Genomic DNA, 24945 nt, shown 5'->3' with positions numbered 1-24945 from the left:
TCTTTTAAGCAATGGTGAAAGTATTTATAGAAGGTATTTTTATGCTTAAGTAAATGTAAGGAGTCAATCTTGCAAACCATGCTTTCCCCTGCAATAATACTTTTACTTTACTTCTGTTTTACAAAGCACCCGTTTCATCACAAAGCTGAACATGCGTTAGGACTGTTAGTGAGTCATCTCATATTCAGCCAGTGTTTCTTTTTCAGACTCTCCTTTCTCTGCGTATACTAAAATTTACCTTTTAAAGCTTAATCCCATCTGCCTACAACACCCTCATAATTCCTATCACTTGTTTTCACACTGTTTTGTGGGCACCCAGGTGTTCCAAGGACACACCTCTACAGCTCCTGCTAGGGAAGAGGAGACAAGTCCTCTAGGAAACCTTTGCCCGTGTCTACCCTCATTTAATTCTGAACGCCTTATTTTTTAAATTTATTTTTATTTATTGAGTCTATAGACTTGCATTGTGTTCTGTGCGATACATCCACTCTCTAATTGAATGTTAATAATTTTCCTTTAAATTGGGTTCCATTATTATCCCCCTTAAACGGGGAAGGAATGGAGGCACAGATATGATGAAGCCACATGCCAGGAGTCCTAGAGAAAGTAATTGCAGAGCCCAGATTTGAATCCAGCCCTAAGCTTTGCTGAAGCCCTGGCTTCTAACCCCTGGCATATAACGCCTTCTCAGTATTGAATTCTCAGTGAGACTTCATCTGAAAAAAGGGCTTTGTTGCTAAAACAATGTTCAGAAATTATTGCATTACTTCATACTTGCTTTTGTGTGTAATCTTGACATTCCCCTTCCCTTAAGTGTCTCAGAAAATCACTTGTAAGTCTAAACAGTAACTTTAGTCTATGTATTGCTGTTTTTTTCAATAAGGAAAGACTTAGCTGTATAATATTTTCATTCTGCAAAATGAAGACTGTAGGGTAAACAAGAACTTGCAGCATTTGCATCTTGAATAATTAGATCAAATGCAAAGAAACATAATAATTTTTAAAAAGGAATTGCTAATTGAAGGAGCTCGACTTAAACAGTTGCCTACATTCATGTTGCCCTTATGCCTATCAGGGAAGAATTACTGAGTACTTTTTTGTACTTGATACCTTGTTTGGAGAGAGATAGTAAACATCCTTGTCCACAAGGTAATTGTAGTCTAACTTGATAAAAACAAACACCATCAAATTCAGCAAATAAACTGAAATGTGTAACTTAACTGCTAAATAGTGTGGTGTGAGGAGTAGAAGAGGGGTGTTGAGTGGATCTTTGACCCATAGGAGAAAGAAATAGGAAATTGCCGTTCAGTTCTGGGACATGTCACAATTCTATGCAGCTAGCAAGCACTGGTGGCCAGCATCTGTGGTTTCACACTTAATGAAGGTGACTCAGTGACATGACTAACAGCACAGAAATGCACAGATTATAACAGCTTTAAAATTTGGAAAAGAACTGGTAATTATTTTAACTAAGTGGAATATGAGATGAAAGTGGAATGTTTTAGGACTTGTCTGATAGATTTAAACATGTTGCATTAAAAATATATTTTGAAATTAATTTGAACTTCTTTGTGTATTCTGATTTTTTTTAATATGTTTTTAACACACATTTTTTTTTTTTAAGATTTATTTATTTATTTATACAAGCACTGGGTACAGTCAGAAGGGTGGGAGGGTGAGAGAATTCACCAGAGCCAGAGTGGGGAGCGGAACAGGCAGAATGACGAAATACGCTGCTGAGGGGAGCAGCGGACATGGCAGGAGAGGTCTGCGTGCCATGTGGGACTGGATTGAACCAGCGCTGCAGAGGCTGTGGGCAGCTTCACAGCCCAGTGCTCAACCGCTGCACCACCAGGGGAGACCCCTGTGTATTCTGATTCTTAATGAAAGCAGTTTTCATTTTTTAAAATGTTAATGTTGCTTTTTTGCTTTTTTTTGGTCTGTTTTTATTATAAAAATGATAACATACCCATTGCTGAAAATTGTAAACCCATGCAAAAATAAAGGGGAGAGATATTTAGAGGTTAGGCTCATACAAAGGTGACTACTTGTAACTACTAGTTAAGTCCTCCAATCTCACTTGGTGGTAGGCTTCTAACCTATTAAGGGAAATGACATAAGTATATGTTGGCATAGAGGTTTTAATCAACAACTCAGCATCAGAAATCGTCTCTCATTTTTCATACCCTTTTTGTTTGTTTGCTTTGTTTTTGTACTTGTTTTTGATTTTGAAATTTATTTTTTCTTTTCCTGTGCATCTTCTTGGTGAAAAGTCCCATTGCTATTGGTAGACTTCAGGGAACTCCATGAACTCTCCTGGTTGCACTTCCTTCTCACTGCAAGAAGTGGATAGGAATTTGCTCAGTGTTTTCATAAGCAACTCCCCCCTTCTTCGGTTGTTCTTTCAGTTTCCCCCTTTATTCCCTTTCTCTCTTCTCACTCAGCCTCTGCAGCTAATATAATGGTCTCTCTCAGGGTTTCCTTTTACCTGAGATGGGAACAGATATGGCAGGAACTGGCAGCCAGGGATGGACGTGGCCATAAAATTGTGGATGAACCGATTTTAACTGCTGCTTCTGCACAGTGTATCCTTCCAGGTCAGCACGTGCTGGTTTGTGATGGGACTTTTCTGTCTCTGCTAAGGTTAGATAGGAGAGGTAGATAGAAACTGAGTGTGATACTCTCCTTCAGGCTGGTGACCATTAAATACTGTTGGGGCATGTGTACTAGTAGTTAAAGGGGTGGTTGATTTAGGGTAGAACTTGTGTATGTACTGGCATCTTGAACAGTTTTGGGAAAACAAAGTTTATAAATGCAGGTTTGTCTGTTGGCTCTTTATTTTAGATCTGGGATCTGGCACAGATATTTTTTGCCACATGATGCCCTTCTACAGCTATGACATCCCTCACACTTGCGGACCTGATCCTAAAATATGCTGCCAGTTTGATTTTAAACGGTTTCCTGGAGGCAGATTTGGTTGTCCCTGGGGAGTCCCCCCAGAAACAATAACTCATCAAAATGTCCAAAACAGGTATGAAAATATACATTTCATAAGACATTTCAAACAAAGAGCAACTCAGCTGCTTATTGCTAAAGGGTTGAATAAACAAACTTCAGTAGCCAATATTAGCCTTGTTCAAGGTATTCATTCAAACCAGATATAAAGCAGCTTAAATATGCAAGAGCCTTGACTATTCCTCTTACATGTGGTGACTTAATGGAAAGTGAACAATAATAGATCAATATACAATGGATAACCTATAATACACTGTTATTCTCATCTCCTTTGCCCTCATTGTAAAAGCCTTCTACTGTGTTTGAATGATTTCATATGCTTTTGTTGATAATAAAGCTTCTGGTCTCTATTATATAAATTGTTATGAAAAGTAGCCCAACTACAAAAACACATTTATTGAAATGGAACACATGGAGAATATAATTATCTATTCCCTTAATAACAATTTCAATAATAGTGAATACTGCCCAGTTCTGATGAATATATATCATTGCATCATTCTGATGTTTTTGACTTCTAGAAAACTTTAATTAGGAAAATTTGTACTTAAAGATGTTTAAATAAAAATCACAGAAAATCTTTTTTTTTTTTTTTAAGAAAATTGTGCTAATTATGGAAGCATCTCATTAAACCAACATAACTAATTTTAATTTTGGTGCTTTAAAAGTTCAATTTCTTTACTTTAGACTAGTAGTATGTAACACATTTAAATAAATATTGTGTTGTAATATAAACCACTTAACTCTGCTAGAAAAATAAAATAGGCTTTTAAATGAAGTAACATCTTTTATCGGTTCTTTATCACATCTATTTATTAAAAAATTGCTTTTTAAAAATGTGTTTCTAAACACTTAGTGTTTTTTGAGGTTGAAGGTCAGATTGGGTCTCTTGTTTGTGTTCATTAAGAAAATATTCCACTCTGAGCTTCTTGCTGTGGCATACACAAAAATATCTTAGCACACCTAATCTTGATTCAACTTCTATCAAAATCTGACTTTCATTGTTTAGAAAAAATGTCCAAGATTTAGAGATCAGCCTGATTTCATGCTCTTGATTAGTGAGAATCAGAGGGGAATACCCAAAGTCTGCTTTCTAGGGTTAGACAAGTTAGGCAAAAGACAATAATCCAGTATATTATGTAGTAACAGGTAGAAAAAGGTATAGTGAAGAGGAGTGTGGTATGTGGAGGAGGGGGAATCCCTTTTTTGTTTGCCTGAGAAAACATCTGTCGTGGAGTTAGGTATTTATACTAACCCTCTCAGCAAAGTTGGTCAGAGGTAGGGAATTTCTTGAAAACTAGTCAAATGTTTCAATTCGGGAGTTCCTGTGCACTTGCAGGTGTTGTCAGATCCCTCTTTTTCTCTTTGGATGCTGCTAAGAATACTATTTAAGATAAGTTATTGAGGGAAAAAAGTTGGTTTTTTTTTCCTTGTCTCATTCTTTTGATATTTGTCTCCAAAAGAGCTCATTCAGTTCCATGATTCTGCAAGTGGACTGGTATCTGGGGGCAGATGAGTGAGTCTATGTAATATTTATGTAGATTTTTTTCAAAAGGTTCTTAATAATCTTGACTGGTTAATCTTTCTTGGTTAATTAACATTCAGATACCAGCTTCCTTTTAGTTTTCTGATGAATAAATTTAACTTGGGCATTCCAGCTTAGTGGAATTGACTTTTTAATACTGTAAAGGAAATGAGATTTAACTGTAACTTGAAGAGGACATGTTTGCTACCTTCATTTCGGCAGATTTCCTTCACTATATAGATGCAGAAATACCATTCTTCACCAAGTTCGGTTTTGGTCTAGTACCATATATTTTAATGTGATAATGATTTGTATATGAGATGATACCATGTTTCAGAGATTTTTTTTCTCTTGGTTCTACGTAGTTTGACATTTCTCACCTGGTAGAATAAGTGAAGGACATATTACACTTGCACATCTTAAAATGTTTTTGTTAATTCATTTGTCATTAGTTCATCACGTACCTTGAGGATGGCACAGGTGGTCCCGTGGCTGTCCCAGAGTTGATGCTTTCTGAGCAGGAACTCGAGAGTTGCATAGATGCATATGTGGGAAAAGAGACTTCTTTACTATTTGTGATTTCTTTCTACTTACATTGTATTACTTGTAAGATGTGACATATCTTGTAGTAAACCTCAGGAAGCAATTAAATGATGTTTTTTACGCTGGTTACCTGGGTGATAGAGTTGATATTCTCAGTCAAAGTTTATCTTATATCTGTTACTACATATTTGGGTTTTTTCCCCCTTATTTCTTTTGGCTTTATATATCTTCCTATGTGATTAATCTTGTATTTTTTTAATTTAACTAGTAATCAATTTTACATCTTTTGGTGACATCTGGAATATTTAAAACATACTACTAAATATTAAGTACTCTTCCAAATGCTAATCTCAGGAAACTAAATGTTGTATGTTGTGTGTTATATAAGAATAGTATGGTTATAGTTTGCTTATCAAACCATTGCATTTTTGCTAATAATAATTGCAAAGCATTTTTAGAGACTATCATTAGACAAAGATACAAGATTCTAAAATCAGTGAAGTGTCTTCATAATTTCTAGAAAATACTCTTTTCCACTATTGATGTTTTTGAGTTCCTTTCATAAGTCTTCATAGTGTGAACTGGAGTTTGCTTCTGGATAACCCTTGAAAGAAAAATTGAAATTCTGGGTGAAGAGCATATTTGTCATTTATCACTAATGTATTAAACTTTGGCATTATAAATATTGAGAACTACTCTGTTTAATTTCATTTTTGTCAGTCCTTCTCTTAGGTAGTTTGTATTTCCAGACTTCCTGAAATGGTACCCCGGTAAAACATTTCGCAGAGGGTTTTCTGCATAATGCTAGAATATAGACTATAAAAGCTTACCTTTTATATGTTGTGTTTGGCTGACCTTTTGAGTCATGGCCTGGAGAGGTCCAAAGCAAAGTAAGTTTTAATTCTTTAGTTTTATCTGTTGATCAGTATTGATATGGATCTTGAATGGTGACAGGACTCAGCATATTGATGGCAGGTGTGAGTTATTGATGGTTTCTTTCTGTAAAGAGCAGTAAGGTTTTAGATTCAGTTTTTTCAAAATACCTTTTTTATGTTTAATCAGTCGTATTTTAAATTAAAAAAAAGAACTTTTGGCAAGGCAAACTCTACAGTTCATATAGATAAGAAATCCTTATTGTCTTCTTGAAGTAAATTATTTTAAAATATGGTCTATCTGGGATCTAGTCTCTGTGCTGGACTTTAAGAAGGCATTGATCCCCCCCCCCCAATAATTGTATGTTAAAGCTGGTATTTGACTGTTTCTCTAAGGATATTCATTAAAAGCTGTAGGGTTTTCTGCCTGATAAGAATTTGTCAATCTTTTAATCATGAAAATTAGTATGGTAGTTTCAACAATTTGTCTTAAAAATCATACTAATCTGGAACATAGGTAAAATGTTATTCATATCTCCCCTTTTTCTTTTGTAGGGCTGAGATGCTTCTAGACCAGTACCGAAAAAAGTCAAAACTTTTCCGTACTAAAGTTGTTTTGGCCCCACTTGGAGATGACTTCCGCTACTGTGAACGCACAGAATGGGATCATCAGTTCAAGAATTACCAGATGCTTTTTGATTATATGAATTCTCAACCTAGTCTTAATGTTAAGGTAATGAGAAATCATTTATATCTGATACTGTATTCATGGTTGAGCCTTCATTATTAAATGAGAAAAAAACACCATAGACTTAATTTCTTTGTCTGACATCCCACTATTTCTTAGGATATGTAGTCCTTATGTGAAAGTATAATTTATTAAGAGGAAATTATCTTATACTATAGTTACATTTTTAAAGTTGTCCCTTTCCTGCTACTCCTTGAGGGTTAAAGAAGTATTGTTTGGGCTTGGAAACGTGCTATTAAGTTGTGATACTCATTTTTCAGTGGTCCTGTTTTTCTACCAGAAAATTTATTGTTTATCTCTGACAATTGCATTTTTATGATTTAGTAGTAATTAGATTGTCAGATACAGATGAACACATAGAGAATTTTGCAAACATATGTATTATGTCTAGAGAATACACTAGCATATTTTTTTAAATGAGAAGACTTTTAATCATTTGCCTATGGTTCTTATTCTTTATTTGTCCCCTTATGGAAAACTTTAAGCAAACTTACTCTTATTTCTGCTATGTTCCACCTTCATCTTACCCCTCTTCCTGGCGTTATTTTGGAGCAAATCTCAGAAATAATACAGTTTTGTCTATAACAACTACAGTATGTATAGCTAAATGATAAAACCTCTGTTTAATAAAAATATAATAATGCCATTGTTACATCTAAAAAATCAATAATTCAATAATATATCCCGATTAGCTGCAAATTTTCTTAATCTCATAAAAGCAGTGCTTAACAGGTGCTTAGTGTGAGTCAGGGTTCAAACAAGACCTTACATGAGAAAACTATCCAACATATTATTACAGTCACCTTTATGACATTAGAAGATATATGAAAATACTCTAGAAAGCAAGTAATTTTACTTTGTAGGAAATTAGATAACTGATCCTGGACCACATTTTATGTAGTGAAAATTCAAGCCTATTAAGTAAATTTAAATAGTATTAGGTACATAAATAAACTTGAATATCATATTTATTCAAGATACTTGCAAGTGAATTTCTACCAGATTATGAATCTAAGCAATACAGTACCATGTTTAAATCATCTCTGTAATCTCCTCAAAGATGAATCTCATTCATGAACAGTTGATCAGAGGGGAGAATGTATGAAAGTGGTTCTCTTATTTCTAAATATGTTTTCCTGGGGAATAGTTTTAAGATTCATTAAAAGATTTATAGCCTGATTCTAAGAATTAGATCCTGTTTTTCATATTTTACCTATTTCCTTCTTTGCCCACTTGAGCAATTTCATAAGGTAATTAAAATACTAAAAGTGTTTATTCTGCTTTTGACAGAAAATTGGGTTGCTTCCAGTTTTTGTCTACTACAGTTGAAGGTGCTTTGAACATTTCATGCATGCTTTGGTGTTCGTGTGCATGTGTTTATGTGGGTGTAAAATGCGATTGGGTTTTTCAGGTACTTTGTATGCACATGTTCAACATTATTAAGTAGATATTGCTTAACAGTATTATGAGATAGATGCACCTGTTGTTGTGTTGTATGACAGTTTCAATTGCTCAGACTTTTCATTGTTTGAAATTTCTTTATTTTTATCCTTTATGATAAATGTGATGGTTTTATTTTGCATATCTCTGGTGAATAGTGAGGTTCAGCCTCTTTTCATAGGTTTATTTTCATTTGGGTATCCTCTTTTGTGAAATGCCCGTTTAAGTCTTTGGTGTTTTGTTTTGTTTTGTTTTTTATTAAATTGCACTGTCTTTTTTGTACCTATTTTATTTCTTTTATATATTTTGAATTGAATCTTTTTTTTTCCAGATAAAAGTTATATAGGTGTGTCTCCTTCACTATGTAACTTGTTTTTTCCCTTTAATGCTATCTTATGATAAACAGAAATGCTTAATTTTAATTAAGTCTCCTATAACAACATTTTCCATAATGACTAGTACTAATTATATTTTATTGAGGAAATTTCGTTTACACTATTGTTGTGAAAATACATATCTTATGAAGCTATCCACTAGAAGCTTCATTGTTTTGCCTTCAACATTTAGGTCTATCATCTGTAATTTGGAATTGATTTTTGTGAATCATCTGAGAGTAGGGATCAAGATATTTATTTCAGCTATAGGATATGCAGCATAGTTTATTGAGATGATGTAGTTTGCCCATTGCAGCATAATCTTTATCCTGAGTGAGACTGCACTTGTGGGGTCTGTCTGGATTCTCTATTCAATTTTGTCTATTTGATTAATGTCATACTTTCTAACTTCTTATAGCTTTATCATAGATCTGAATGTTTGATAGTCTTCTGACTTGCATTTCTCAAGATTACATGTGATATTCTTAGCCTGTATAGCCTTAAGATCTTTAACTTTCTACCCTGCAAAAGGACAGATGAATGTATTAGAAGCTGTGGTATGTATACACACTAGAATACTACTCAGCTATAAGGAAAAGATAAAATCATGCCATTTGCAAGATAATAGAATTGAAAGGGATTATGTTAAGCAATATGAATCTAAAGGAAAAAGACATGAATTTAAAAAAATTAAAAACAAAGAACAGACAAATCTAAATAGAAACAAACCCAACAAATCTGACTATAGAACTGAGCCTACAATGTGGGGGAGGTTAGGGATGGGGAGGAAATGGACTAAGGTGGAAGATTATGAGTCCTCTGGTGATGGTTGGGTTGTGGTAAGAGGTGTGAACTTTACACTGTAGGTCTCATCTACGGTGTTGTAAACCAGCATTACCTCAATTAAAAAAGCTAAAATAAAAATAATAAAGTACTGCTCAAGTGAAAAAACAACAACAACACGATATTAATGGCAAATAATAAGCTAATATTATGACTAATATTATGAGTGTTACTACTCATTTAATCACATTACTATACAGACCATGGTACAGGAAATACTATTTGTCACATTCTGTAACAGAACATAACAGAAAGAGTAGATGATGTTTAGTGTGTGTACAACACGAGAACACTGGGGAATTCATATACAGGAAAATACATTAACTTTGGACCAATAAGTGAGCTTGGGAAGTATGCATAATTATAATGGCAAAATACTTAGTGATCTCATCTGTATAATGGATTTCTCTCAGATAACAAAAATCCCTTTATGTTCAAAATTTGGTTATACATGGCAAGTACAGTTAACATTAACAAAGGAATGTACCTCTTAAAGATAATTAAGTTTTGGTATTAACCGAATGAAAATACTTCCTTCTTGGTAATTTTGAAGAGTAAACTTTATGTAAGTAGACTAGTGGACTTTTTCACAAACTTAATTCAAACCTGAAGGACTGAAAAATAATTCTCTATACATGATTTGTTTCAAAAAATTGTAATCACTCCCATTATAGATTAGTAAACTGAGGAACAAATAAATTAACTGTCCAAGACAGTTTCTTGTGAAACCAAGATAAGAGTAGATAATATAGTTGAAGTTTGTATTTCTCTACTCTAATGTAAACTTGAAGACTCAGTAATCTCTTTTGCTGTTACCAAAATTTATTATATCACAAATATATAATAAGTATTTGTCTTACTAAATCTCTTTTTTTCTAGTTGGAATGTTTCCCTTTGCAGTGGAGAAATGATAGCTAAAACTTACACCATTGTTTGCCAGTCATATTTCAAAACATTTTACTGATAACCCTACTGGCTGCAACAGAGTGGCACAGAGGCACTGTATAATATGCTCAAGCAAATTAGGTAGAAGTAAATTCTAACACGTACCATCTGAATCCAGATTCCTGCACTTAGCAACTTTGCTCTAGAGTATCTACTGTTTTTAATCTTAATTATTTTTCTACTACATTGAATCAAAATATCTATCAGGTGTGTGTGTGGGGGTGTGTTTGTCTATGTATGTAAAAGGAAGGAATCAACTAACTTAGTAAGATTACTCTTAAAATGAAACGCATTCCCTGTAGAATTATGTGTTTATTTCTAACAACAGTGTCTTTGTATATGTTAACATGGTCTTGCATAATGTTTCTTTCTCCTTTGATTTGTAGAACAGTTTGGACTTATAAAAATGGGCTTATCTACTGGTAATTTTAATCTTTAGTCTGAAAGACCTTTTTGTTTCAACTGTCAACTTTGCAGTTTTTATCACTCTTTGTGTTTTACTCCTACTCATTGTTACTTCTTAAATAGAAAGTCAATTTTTTAATGATTTGCAGAATTTTTTCCTAAGTCCTTGTAAGAGTTCAAATAGAGCAGTGTTGGGTGGGGCAGGGCAGGGCATACAGCAGGTACACATGGTACATTCATATACTTAATAACGATACTAAAACTTTTCTTCCAGACTTGTGGGAACATTTTGCTCAAATGTCTTTCATTTTTGCTCATTCCCCCAACTTTTATTTATTTCTGCACTGTTCCATGCCCTTACCCTTGCACACTTTAAAATTCTGGAGATTTGTATGACTTTTTCTGTCCTTACATTTGTAGATCTAATGTATAACTACTCTTCTTCTAACTACTTCTTCTTCTAACTACTTAGGTGTATACATTTTCTCTCTCAAAAAAAAAAAAAATTCTCTCAAACTTCATGCAGGTAAAAGAAAGAGTCACTGAGTATTTTCTCCTGATTTTGAAATTTATAAAATCTAAGCTGTGTTTGTCTTAACTTGAAATCACATCTTAAATGTTTATTCATGACTTTTCCTTACAGTGTAAGGTAATTTTAAGTGTACCTTTTATTTATTTATTTTTTTAACAGATACAATTTGGGACTTTGTCCGACTATTTTGATGCAGTGGATAAAGAAGATGCAGCCAGTAGAGAGAATAGCCAATTGCTGTTCCCTGTTCTAAGTGGAGATTTTTTCACTTATGCGGACCGTGATGATCACTACTGGAGTGGTTACTTTACATCCAGGCCCTTTTACAAACGATTGGATAGGATATTGGAATCCCATTTAAGGTATATTTACCTTTAGATAGCTACACTTATTAATTCACTTCTTTTATGTTAGCATAGTCTTTTCAGTACAGTTTTGCATAATATGTGACATTTATGCAGTGTTAGGATGTGTTTAATGTAATTGTGAAATTTTAATGCAATCAGAGAGATGCCTCCTCAGCATAATTGAATTATTACGAGTGTTTTTTTTTTTTTCTGGAAGTTGAAGCAGTTAATTTAATTAGATGTTCTGGGAATTGTAGTCTATGTTTTATACTTTTTATATTAATTATCTGTACTGTTTTCATGCCATGATACTGTTCAGTGATATTGTTACGTGTGGCTGCAAGTTAGTGTCCTGCAGGCTGAATATTTGTAACAGGGACAAGGGTCAAAATATCAAATGTATCTCAATGGTCAAAGTTCATACTCTAAAATGGATGTATTTTATGTGTTAGCAGACTTCAGAGACTCCATCTCCATTCTCATTTATTTGAAATGCATTTCTATAGGTATGATTTTCTGCTTAGGAGAACAAAATTTGAAGAAGATAAGAACTGATAGAGGCAGAGCAATTGGTTGAAAAGGAAACTGACATGGAGAAGACAGAAAAATCAATAGAAAGCAAAAACACTAAATGAGCTCTATTTAGTAGAATTTTTAGTTACCTAAGTCTAGTGTCTTGTTGCAGTGATAGAGATATTTTATTCCTGTTTCTGTAGTGTTTAATAGGTAGCTGCTAGCTACGTATTGGCATACCATGTAGCCGTGGCGCATTTGAAAGGTGGCTAGTGTGACCGAGGAATTACTCTTCATTTTATTTCAGTTAATTTACTGTAGATAGTCACATGTGACTTGTGATTATCACCTCAAGAGTACAAGTCTGAGTGAATTTGATAGGTTTTTAGTAAGGTCCCCTGGATTCCTGAGACTTTTTCTAGGTGTGTGTAGCCCAGGAGAGTAACTCATTTTCATGATGAATTCATTTAATGAATTCATGATGACTAATTTGCATATTAGTCTCAGTCTTAAAAAGTTATAGCTACCTGTTTGTAAAGAGTTGCAGAAACTGAGTACATTTTGGAAACCCTTTTATAAAAATGATGAAGGGTTCTACTTTATTATATAGTGTGTTATTTCAGTAGCTTAAGTTTGGGCTGCTTTTTTTAAATATTCGCAAATATTAAAAATACGAATATGTTGTATTTTATGTATATAATATGTTGTATTATAATATGTATATATGTTGTATTATATGTATATAATAAGTATATAATAAATTAATATAATAAATACCATACTTAAAGAGTATTTACATGTTATGCAGTATTATACATTCTTACCTAAATGAATATTTATTAGTTATCTATTATGTTATTCTAAACTATGATAAAAGCAGAGCAACTACTAAATATCTAAGAGATTCTTTGGATCACTGTGTGATTTTTAAGTATCAAGTATTTTTTTAGTTGTAAGGAATTACTAATGTTGTTTCAACTTAGTTGATTGAACATATTTAAGGTGAAGTAGCTATTGCTGGTTATATATTTAGAAAAAAAATGCTCTATTAAGATAAAACAACAGAAAGTCATACAGTAACTATAAATGTCAAAATATAATTAATTTATTTGAAAATGAGTTTATTATCTCGTAATAGTTATCTTTCTTTCATCTTCATGACTTATTTGTAAAAAATGTAGATAAAATGGGCCTCCCCGGTGGCGCAGAGGTTGAACGCTGGGTTGCGAAGCTGCCCACAGCCTCTGCAGTACCAGTTCAATCCCCGGCTGCTCCCCGGCCACCAGAGGAGGGTCCCACATGGCGCGCAGACCTCTCCTGCCGCCCGCTGCTCCCCTCAGCAGTGTACTTCGGTCCTTCTGCCTGCTCTGTCCCTGCTCTGGCTCTTGTGAATTTTCTCACCCTCTCGTGCTTCTGACTGTACCCAGTGCTTGTATAAATAAATAAATAAATAATAAATAAATAAATCTATCTAAAAAAAATGGAAGAAAAAGAAAGATAAAATAGAAAAACTTCATGAAGAAATTTTTTTATAATCAACTGTTTTACTGTATATATACTCTTTTCAAAATCAGAAATTTTTGATATGGATATAAATGAACACACAAACGCCCCTTTCCTTAATTTAAATTTGTTGATTCCCATGCCATGAAATTTGGAAATGTTAGAATTTAAAAGTGGAGGTCATTTAGTGTATTTTCATTATTTCAACAATTTAAAAGAGTTCATTTTTTTTAACAGAAAAAAGTATCTTGAACCTCTCCTTTTCCTGAATCGTGATACATTTCTGTTTGCCTTGATTCTCTCCACCATCTGTAGATGTTTGGTATAAAGAACTTTGTTACCTTTTTTAACCCGTCAAGCAGTATCTTTTTTAATTTTCTTTTAAATTATTTATTTTTGTGGAGAAGAACTGGGGTGTAGGCCAGAGATGCAGGGGGTGAGAGGATTCACCAGAGACAGAGTAGGGAGCAGAACAGGCAGATTTACTGAAATGCACGGAGACAGGGAACAGTGGGCAAGACAGGAGAGGTCAGCTGCTCCATGTGATTAGCTCCCTGGCCAGGGATCAAACTTGGGCCATTGTACTCAGGCCATTGTGGTGATAGTGTGATAGCACTTGAGACTTAACCCCTGGGCCCCCAAGGAGTCCTTAGTAGCTCTCCTTTCTTTTTTTTTTTTTTTAAGATTATTTATTTATACAAGCACTGGGTACAGTCAGAAGTGCAGGAGGGTGAGAGAATTCACCAGAGCCAGAGCGGGGAACAGAACAGGCAGACCAACGAAATACACTGCTGAGGGGAGCAACGGGACGGCAGGAGAGGTCTGCGCGCCACTGCCTTCACTGGTGGCCCGGGATAGGACTGGCGTTGCAGAGGCTGCGGGCATCTTTGCAGCCCAGCGCTGAACTGCTGCGCCACCAAGGGAGGCCTCCCCAGTATCTCCTTTTAAAGTACTTATTAGAAATCTATCTTGAATTATATCCTGTCATTAAAAAAAAAAGATGGAAATCTAAACCTTCATATTCTTGCTTGGAAACTAGTCTCACACTAAACTATTCTTTACTTTAAAATAAATGAGGGGGCCTTCCCGGTGGCGCAGCAGTTGAGCGCTGGATTGCAAGGCTGCCCACAGCCTCTGCATCGCCCGTTCGATCCCTGGCCACCCGGTGAGGGTCCCACATGGCGCGCAGACCTCTCCTGCCGCTCGCTGCTTCCCTCGGCAGTGTACTTCGGTCCTTCTGCCTGTTCTGCTCCCTGCTCTGGTTCTGGTGAATTATCGCCCTCCCGCGCTTCTAACTGTACCCAGTGCCTGTATAAATAAATAAATCTTTAAAAAAATAATAAAATAAATGAGAACCCCAATTTATATTATCATTCTTCAGTTTATATTATTGAATTCTCTGTTGTATTTTATTATTTCACATTTAGACTAATTTGTCACTGAAACATCATTTTACTTCTATTCTCTCCTCTTGTGACCATTCTTTCTCCATCTGTCTTTCTAATCTGTACTTGTGAGTGAGTTCTGATCATGTTCATGGTATATATGATGCTCTCAAGGAGAAAAATGAACAAAAATATCTAGTACTAATGGCTATGTTAAGATAATTTTTTCAATATGTTATATATAAAAAAACCTATTTTGCTGCTAATGGTACTGGCTTCTTTGTAGGAAACCAGTAAAGTAAGGAATCTATGTAACAGCATAGTTGAGAATTAAGATTTATTAGGTGGATACTTTGATAGTTGAGAATTAATATTTATTAGGTGGATTCTTTGGATACTTTGGATACTTTTTTTTTTTTTTTTGGAAATGTTTATCATCAATATCCTTCTCAAATACTGTTTGCACCAAAATTGTGGATTTAAAATTATTTTAAATGTATCATTTCCACATATTTTAGATAGTAAACTAAGACACTTGCTTTGATATAAAAATTAATGGCTGTTTCATGCAATTAGGGCTGCTGAAATTCTTTACTACTTCGCCCTGAAACAAGCTCAGAAATATGACATAGATATATTTCTTTCGTCATCTCATTACACGGCACTGACAGAAGCCAGAAGGAATTTGGGACTGTTTCAACATCATGATGCTATCACAGGAACTGCAAAAGATTGGGTCGTGGTGGATTATGGAATCAGGTAATATAATTATTGAAAGGTGATCTTAAAACTGAATAAACTGAATCTTTAAATATTTTGAGTCATGAGCATATAACTTTTTTTTTTTTTTTTTTTTTTTTTTTTTAAATAGAGGCATGTTTTATTTATTTATTTATTCATTTGTTTGTTTTTGTTTATACATGCACTGGGTACAGTCAGAAGCGCGGGAGGGTGAGAGAATTCACCAGAGCCAGAGCGGGGAGCAGAGCAGGCAGAAGGACCGAAGTACACTGCTGAGGGGAGCAGCGGGCGGCAGGAGAGGTCTGCGCGCCATGTGGGACCCTCCTCCGGTGGCTGGGGAGCAGCCGGGGATCGAACCGGCGCTGCAGAGGCTGCTGGCAGCTTCGCAACCCAGAGCTCAACCGCTGTGCCACCGGGGAGGCCCGTGAGCATATAACTTTTGATGAAGTTGTTTATTAATGTATCTTCAGACCACATTAATAATGCTGTAAAAAAGCAACACCAATTTCAAAACATTTTTGAAGAAATTTTCATAAAATCTAGCTTTCCTAACTTTTTATTGCAGTACATTTCTGCGAAGAGGTTAATAAAAGTTATTGTAAAATTGATGTCACTTTTTCCCTAAGTACAGTGTAAGGATTTGGAATCATATAAATCGTAATCATAATTCAGGAAAATAAAGTGTCCCACCTTATTGTATAGCAGTTTGATTTATTTCATGTTCATTTGTTTCTGGATAGCTTGGGGCACTGATAACAAACAGTAACCTAGAAGCATCACCAGAAAATACAATGAACCCAGAAACTTTGACATATATGGCTTGAATGTTGATATCAAAGCCATCTTAACTCTTTGAAGATCTATCATATGAATGAGGGAATAAAAGCCTAGTTCTTTTCATATTACAAAATTAGAAACAATACACACTTTGCTTCAGAGTAGCAGAGGACTTTGCAAACAGAACTTCCTTAAAATTGAAAGACTTATGTTTTGTGATGATGAAATTTCCCTTATTTTGCCAGTTTGGATGATTATGTAATAAGGTCAGTGCATAAAGCATTCCTGCATTGGGAAAGGAATTTTGAGTATTGTTCATTATTATTTCAGACTATTACTTTCAAATTTTCCCTCTCAAAATGGCATGGTTTGATAATATTTTTAAATCATTAAGAATATACTGTGATTTTCTGATAATAGAGATTTTAAAAGTGAATAACCTTTCTGTAAATATTCCCACATGTGGACAGTATTTACAGCACATAACTCAACATTAAAAAATTGATTTGCAAATGATCAATTACTAATTGTAATAAGTGTTAATTAATTTTTTAATTATAATATTTTGACTGCCATGCAAATGAGGAAAATATCTTAAGAATTCCTTTGGTGACTTGAGTCCTTAAAAATATATTTGAGGGCCTCCCCTGGTGGCACAGACAGTTGATCACAGCACTCTGAAGCTGTCCGCAGCCTCTGCAGTGCTGGTTCTATCCCGGCCGGCCAGCGAGGGTCCCACATGGCGAGCAGACCTCTCCTATCTCGCCCACTGCTCCCCTCAGCAGTGTCTTTCGTCATTCTGCCTGTTCTGTTCCCCGCTCTGTCTCCGGTGAATCTTCTCACCCTCCCGTGCATCTGGCCTGTACCCCTGTTCTTCTGTAAATTAATAAATCAATCTTTAAAAAAAAAAAAAACATGTTTAAAATATATATATATTTGAGTAATATTCCGTTGTGTATATATACCACATTTTCTTGATCCAGTCATCTATTTTTGGGTATTTGGGTTGTTTCCATAGCTTAGCTAATAGTACTGCTGTAAACATAGGGGTGCATGTGTCCTTTGGAATTAATGTTTCATTTGCAGCAACATGGATGTAGCTGGAAGGAATCATGGTCTGCAAAATAAGCCAGAAAGAAAAAGAAAAATATCGGATGATCTCACTCATAGCAGGAATTTAGAAAACCTAAATAAGGGACCAGGAAAAAGGCTAATTATAATAAAGAAAAAATAAAAATCAACAAGCAGCTGTAAACCAGAGACACACTACTGGGGAGTGGGCGTGGGAAAGGAGGGATTAGGGTCAAAATAAGGGGGGCAGAACTGCATGGGATATATAACCAAAATGAAAGTGCTTACATTGTACAAAAATGAAAAATGATGTAAGAACTATATAAAATAAAATATTAAAAATAGGGCCAACCCAGTGGCACAGCGGTTGAGCGCTGGGTTGTGAAGCAGCCCACAGCCTCTGCAGCACAGGTTCGATCCCCGGCTGCCGGGTGAGGGTCCCACATGGCGCGCAGACGTCTTCTGCCACCCACTGCTCCCCTCAGCAGTGTACTTCGTCAGTCTGCCTGTTCTGCTATCCGCTCTGGCTCTGGTGAATTCTCTCACCCTCCTGCGCTTCTGACTGTACCCAGTGCTTGTATAAATAAATAAATAAATAATAAATAAATAAATCTTAAAAAATATAAAAAAATATAAAAATATATTTGAGGTAGTATTTTGAATATTTTTTCACCTTATGTGTAAACAAATACATTTGGCATCTACCTACTGAAGGTTATACTTTGATTTTTAGACTTACATTGGAAAGTACTCACTGGGTGATAATGATGTTTTTTTCCCCATAGAAAGCATTTTTGTTAGTAAGTTCAGAGCCTCCATTTATCCTTTTTACCTCCTCCTATCTACTTGGTTTAGAGGGAATTTAAAAGTGAGACTAATAGAATCAAACCACAGTAGAGCTCCTAAGAGGCAGTAGAGAAGTCATTCTTCTGCATCTCTACTTGTTCTCTATCTGATTGCTGTACTGAAAGAGATTTGACTGTAGGTCATTGAGATTTTGCTACGGGACATTTTCTGTCTCATAATCTTTTCTGATGCCTGTCTCCTTAGTTCTTTTTGTTTTTTTATATTGCATTTAGTGTGTAAATATATTCCTGCACAAACTCATATCTTACAGAAAAAAGGCACACTAATTCTCAAATTGTACTTGACATTTGTAAATATGCTTTGCGAGCACTTCACACTTCATTGTAAAGTCATAAACAATTATCAAGTCATTAGCGCAGATATTTTAAGTAGGAAATTTCAAAACACAAGTTAGAGAATTATAAACAAAGAGACAGTTAGCATTGAGTATTCTTTTGTTATTGGAATGTTGATTACTGTTTATTCAGTAATTTATTCAGATGTAGAAAGAAATGTCTCCGAACAAATAAATAAGTTAAGGATTACATTTGACTACTGGTAATAGCAACCCAAAACAATGTATTTATATTTTTATACATATGAAAGAAACCTGCCATCTAAGGGTGACTCTTACAGTCATGCTCTCAGCTGTAGATCCAATACTTATATATAATTATAAACTGCAGAGCAGGAATATACATGGTATATTTGGAAGTTAATTCTAATCATGTTATAAAAAAATGAATCAAACTGGGATAGTGTTTGTAATTAGATGTTCAGCTTTGGATAATGTATCTGTGGAGGAGGAGAAGAAATAATGAAGTAAAGATTCAGAATTCTGCCAATTCATAAATTGTAATTAATGAAGGAGAAAAACTAACAAAGTAGGTAACTTTGAGCACCCTACCATAGATCAAACTATTGAATGACAAATATGATGACTAAATGTCAATAATGATAACAGGCTAGAAGTCTGATTCTTAGATAATGTTCCCTGAACTATTCCATAATAGTAGAAAGAGGGCATGATAGAAAATAGAGGCTCAGAGAAATCCGACATTAATAAAATGTTGAAACAAAAAATTTCTTTTACTCAGTGTTTCCAAAACTTATTTTCTGTGTTAAGTTTAGCCTAGTTTTAAACAAAACAGCTTTATGCATCCAGAGAAAGCATTTGGAGGGAATGCTATGCAACTCTTTAGTGCTCATATTGTTAGAAAGCTGTGTGTGCATTTAGGATGTGAACATTGACTTATGGTATTCACTCAGTTTAATTAGGGTTAAAATACATAAAATACATAAAAACAAATTCAGCTGATGGAAAACATGACTTTTATTCTGCAGATTCAGATGGCCTAATAAATATAACTGTAGATAACTAAAATAAATTTATATTGAGGGACTTGTTTCTATAATTGAACTGTATTCATTCATACAGTATTTTAGTATATTGTTATCTTCTAGTAAGACATTTGAATAAACTGAGAAAGAGAAAGTAGCTGGAAGATGACCTGAACTCAAATCGGTAAGATTTTAATACTATTAGATATAGATTTATACATAAATGCTTTTAATTAGAAACTCTTGATTGTGATCATTTAGGTCTTTGAAAGTAATCTTAATCTTCTGCAAGAAGAAGTTATTTCTCGCTGTTTTTTACACTTTTGCTGTTATTAGTTCATGCTGGCAAAAATATCTTTTTAGGCATCCAAAAAAGTTTTTGTTGGGAAAAGTATATGTTCCTATCAGTATAATAGATGCATAGGGATGCCTGCTCTCTAAAACCTTAATTAAAAAGATCAAACTTGAAGGGGGTGGGGGGAAGCAAATTATCTAAAAAGTGTAAAAAAAATTGATAAATATTAAAATTTAAAAAAAATTAAAAAATCAAACTTGAAGGAAAAAAACTTAAAGTAGGTTATTTTCCCATGTGTATTACTTCAGCAGCAGCTGGCAATGTTCAAGATTATATTCCAGAATTGATCTTGAATCAATTGATTTATCTGTATCCCTCTGGTTCCTCAAACATAAAAATATATTTAGCAGTTTCAGTGATGAAGAAAAGTAACAAGGACAAAGACAGTTTCATTATACCGATATGTGGAAAACTTCCTTTTCCTATTTTTTTTTTTTTAAGATTTATTTATTTATACAAGAACCAGGGTACAGGCCAGATGCGTGGGAGGGTGAGAGGATTCACCAGAGCCAGAGCAGGGAACAGAACAGGCAGAATGACGAAATACACTGCTGAGGCTCCCGGGCGAGACAAGAGAGGTCTGTCGTGTTATGTGGGACTCTCACCAGCCGGCCAGGATCAAACTGGCACTGCAGAGGTTGTGGACAGCTTCACAGTGCGGTGCTCAACTGCCTGCGCCACCAAGGGAGGCCCTCCTATATCTTTTGAACATGAACATGAACCTAAACTCAATAACTATTTCAATTTTTCATGAATTTAAATTTTTTGAAATGTGTATTGATTGAATTTTCTTGTGAATGAGAATTTAAACTCATGTCTTCTTTTGTTATTTTTTCAACCCCTGTTAAAACTTTTCCCGAAGTAAAGCATGAAAGCATTGCTTTGTGTAGAATGCTGTAAAGCTATTGGGATGACCATGCTAGATGTTCTATTGATTTGGTTTGATAGTCATAGAAAGCATAAGAAGTTTGACAAACTCTGTGTGCTTCAGGTATCCAGGAAATTTTACATTTTATGTCTTTTAAACATTTATTTATGTATGCATGCTAGAGCTGAGGTATAAGCCAGAGTTGTGGGGGCCACGAGAGAGTTCACTAGAGACAAAGAGGGGAGCAGAACAGGCGATCTACTGAAATACACTGCTGAGGGGAGCAGCAGACGAGGCAGGAGAGGTCTTCTGGGCCATGTATAGCACTGTGTCTTTAACCCCTGTGCCACCAGGGAGGCCTGAAATTTTACATTTCAAATGAATTCTTAATAGTGAATTCTTGTTATTATCCAATATTTTCTACATACTTAGTTCTTGTATAAGAGAGTTAATTTGTCATATATTTATTGTAAGTTTTAATCTGTGAATGTGCAATGAAGTTAATGGTGAATTGGCAATTATTAATAGTGAAAATACCATTTGCAAATGTTTGAATTACTTCTCATACTAGTCAAATTTTTTCTTTATAGGCTCTTTCATTCCTTATTGAGTTTGAAGAAGATAATTGGACATTCTGCACTACTTCTTATTTTGAAGGATAAGCGCTCGTATGACTTATTCTCTTCTGATACCCTCCTAGACATGGTTTGTTGATATCTTCTATAATCAGTATTAAAATGTATCATTCCTTTATTCTTGGATTGGAAAAGGAGGTTAGATGCTTAATGAATATAAACATTGAAATAAGGTTATTTGTGCATTACTTGAAAGAGCTTACTGTATTATGTGAAAAACATCTATGTTCCTTCGTGTAAGTGTCCTGCATATGATTTATGGCATTCATTAAATCTTAGCATAAAAATAAAATAAACTTATTTCAAAGTATGTGAAAAAAAGGTTTTTAGAACATTGTGAAAATTATATTGTAAGGTAACTGGACTTATTTATTTCACCTGATTTTAATTAGAGGCCCCTTGATATTTGAACTTTTGTAAATCCATAATCTCTTCTTCTTAATTTCAATTTGAATGGTCCTAAATTATGTTCTGTTTTGAGAATGAATTGAAGAATGCTATGGGCAGTACTGAAAATGTGTAAAGTAGAGCACTGATTGAGAAAATAAGAGATAGGTATTTGTATCAGTCTCTGTGCCAACTTGTATAATGGACCTTGAAAAAATTACTTAATATCTAGCTGAGAGCCCTTATCCATTTATCTGTAAAATGGGATCATAGCATCTGCTGTGACTTATGTCGTTAATAGAATCAGATGAGATTAATTGTAACACAAAGTGCTCTGAGAGGAAGAGCATGTAGTTCTGTAGTCAAGAACAGTTGAAAATGTGGTTGATTGCAACCCTCTTTACACGTCTACTTGACAACTCAGATATTTAAAAAATGCAATTTATCATTAGACTATTGGGAATGATAGGCATTAAAATTTTACATATATGGAATTTGAATTTACATGTATGGAGTTATTATCTAGCTTCAGTATTTTCATATATTGATTTTTATAATCAAATCGGAATTATACATGTTCATGTTAAACATGCACTAGATACCAATTTCTTAAAGATACGAAGCATGATGCAGAGTAATAAAGCTTTTTTGGTGAAATGTTTTTAGAACACTGATCTATGTAGTTCTGAATTGCAACTACCCATTATGGACTGCAGTCTCTGTAATGAATATACTTAATTTTAAATATACATGTGCACATGTAAGAATTTCTTATTTTAAACTTTCATGTACTGTAAAGAGGATTTTTTTTCTGCTGTGCCCTTTTTAAGATTTTTTGCTCAGTACTGTATTGTACAGCCGATTTTGAAATTAAGTTTTAAAAGTAAATTAAAAATCTTTGTTCATTTTCGTAGGATTTTAAACAAAAGTCCCAAAGTTCTCTGCCACAAAATAATATAATAAGTCTGAGTGCGGAGCCAAGGTAAATATATAATTTCTTATAAACTTTTACTGCTTTTCTCGCTTGACTTTTTTTTTCTTAATTCTCTTTTTTAGACACCAGAAATTTCGACGGGGATATTTTATTTAGTCAATTTGCTTCAGAAGATTTTCTAAACAAATGAATTTTCTCCCATAACTCTTATCTTTATGCTATCAGTGTTTGTTACATTGATTGTTTAATAACTATTATATAATATTTCTTACAGATATTTGATAAGATATGGTAAATATGTCACTTTATGATAAAAAGAAATCCATCTCTTTAATATTACATAATTAGATTATGTTCTTTTGTGATTAATTTTAGTTTACTTACTGCAGTTTCATTAATATCCAATTCTATTTGTTAAATAAAGGAACATATTTAATTATTAGAAAATAGGGTTCATGTAAATTGTTGACTGGATAACTGTTTCTGTGTTGGTCAGATTCTCTCATTTTTAGAACTATTGATTTATGCTAAAGAAAGTGGAAAGTGTTCAAAGTGTTCAACTAACCTACAAAAGGGGACTTTTACTTAGTGATTGCCTCTAATTTACAAAAAAAAAAAAGTTTTGTTTTTATTGGCAAGCATTTCACTATCAGATCATCTGTTTTTACCACCATATAGCAGTTGGTCAGTATCTATTGTACCTAGATATACAGTGTACTGTTGTAATACAATTTTTTACTCTCTAAATAGAGAAAGCTAATATACAAATTATAGGATTAAAGAATAATGTGAAAAGTAATTCATGATTTTCTCTAGATAGACTTTGTTAAAATTATGTAAAAATAAATGAAATCAATATTAACATGAGATTTACAATTGGTATGAAGCTGAGATTTCAGTAAAGCTTAAACTGAAGCATTAGCTGACTAAATTTTTCCACTAAGTAAATATTCAGCTCGTACCTTATAAAAAGAAGACAAGTGTTTTTTAGTAATATATAGTATCACTAAAGAAATAATAAAGTGGCACTAAAATAATACTAAAGATATCATAAATAATCTTTCTTTTGGCCAGAAAGTTTAAGTCTTCAGTGTAATGTCTTGCTGTAGTCTTAAAAGTCCTCATATTGCCAAATTTAGTAAGAACAAAAGAATGTTACTGAAAGAATAATCAGTTATAAAGTTACATAATGTTTTCACTGTGTTAAAATAAGAAAGAGTTTGAAGAATTTGGAGCTGTATGTTCTTTATTAAATATTGTGTTCCTAACAAACTGTGGTATCAGTAAATCTGTTTGGCTTTTGGTATAATCCTCATATTAGCTTTATTTTTCTTTTCCTATTTTGGTGAGGGAAGATCTCTGTTTTTGCTGTCTGTAAGCATGACTTATGCTTCTTACAAGTATTCATTATCTATCCCCACCCACTTTTTCCAGTGAGTGCATATTAGGGTGGGTGGGATGAAATGGGGATGGGGCTATAATGGGTTAGAGGGAGAGACTTGCTCTGTGTCTTTTTTGTATGCAGTCTAGTCTCAACCAGTAGTAAGTAATAATTCAGCCACTGGATTAGATTATTTTTTTTCCCTTGTTGAGTTGTGGGAGCTGTTTATAGATCTGTGATTTTGGCCCTGTGCTGGATTTGTGATATGCAAAAATCTGTCATTCAGTAGGGTGTCTTTTTGTTTTCACCATAGTTTCTTTTTTTGTACAGAAACATTCTAATTTGATGTAGTCCCATTTATTTTTCCTTTTGTTTCCCTTGCTGTTTTTGTCAAGTTCCCAATGACATCACTTAATAACACTGGGTATTTTCCCTCTGTTTTTCTCTATGTATTTTGGGATTTCAGTATATAATCTACTTTGAATTAAATTTTGTGTTTGGCGTACACTATTAATATATACTTTGTTTTGCTTATGGCTGTTCAATTCCAGAACTGATTTTGGAACATACTTTCCTTTCTTCATTGTACTCTCTTGGCTTTTTTGTCATAAATTAACTT

At 34.0% G+C, this 24945-nt stretch overlaps 1 protein-coding gene across 4 annotated transcripts in view; it reads left to right on the top strand.

Moving 5' to 3' along the window:
• MAN2A1 (mannosidase alpha class 2A member 1) overlaps positions 1-24945 on the top strand; it is a 193169-nt gene that overhangs the window by 71753 nt on the left and 96471 nt on the right. For all 4 annotated transcript variants that reach the window (XM_037529504.2, XM_054688088.1, XM_037529505.2 and 1 more), the window contains 6 exons: positions 2845-3031; positions 6511-6688; positions 11402-11604; positions 15567-15749; positions 21580-21694; positions 22926-22993. In XM_037529504.2, the coding sequence (XP_037385401.1) occupies positions 2845-3031; positions 6511-6688; positions 11402-11604; positions 15567-15749; positions 21580-21694; positions 22926-22993 (934 nt within the window). The remainder of the gene's footprint in view (positions 1-2844; positions 3032-6510; positions 6689-11401; positions 11605-15566; positions 15750-21579; positions 21695-22925; positions 22994-24945) is intronic.

The sequence above is a fragment of the Talpa occidentalis genome, unplaced genomic scaffold (genome assembly GCF_014898055.3).
Source record: "Talpa occidentalis isolate TD23 unplaced genomic scaffold, MPIMG_talOcc4v2.1 talOcc4.6, whole genome shotgun sequence".
Taxonomy (NCBI): Eukaryota; Metazoa; Chordata; class Mammalia; order Eulipotyphla; family Talpidae; genus Talpa; species Talpa occidentalis.
Note: the sequence above shows the minus strand (reverse complement) of the source record. Positions and strands in the feature narration are given on the sequence as shown.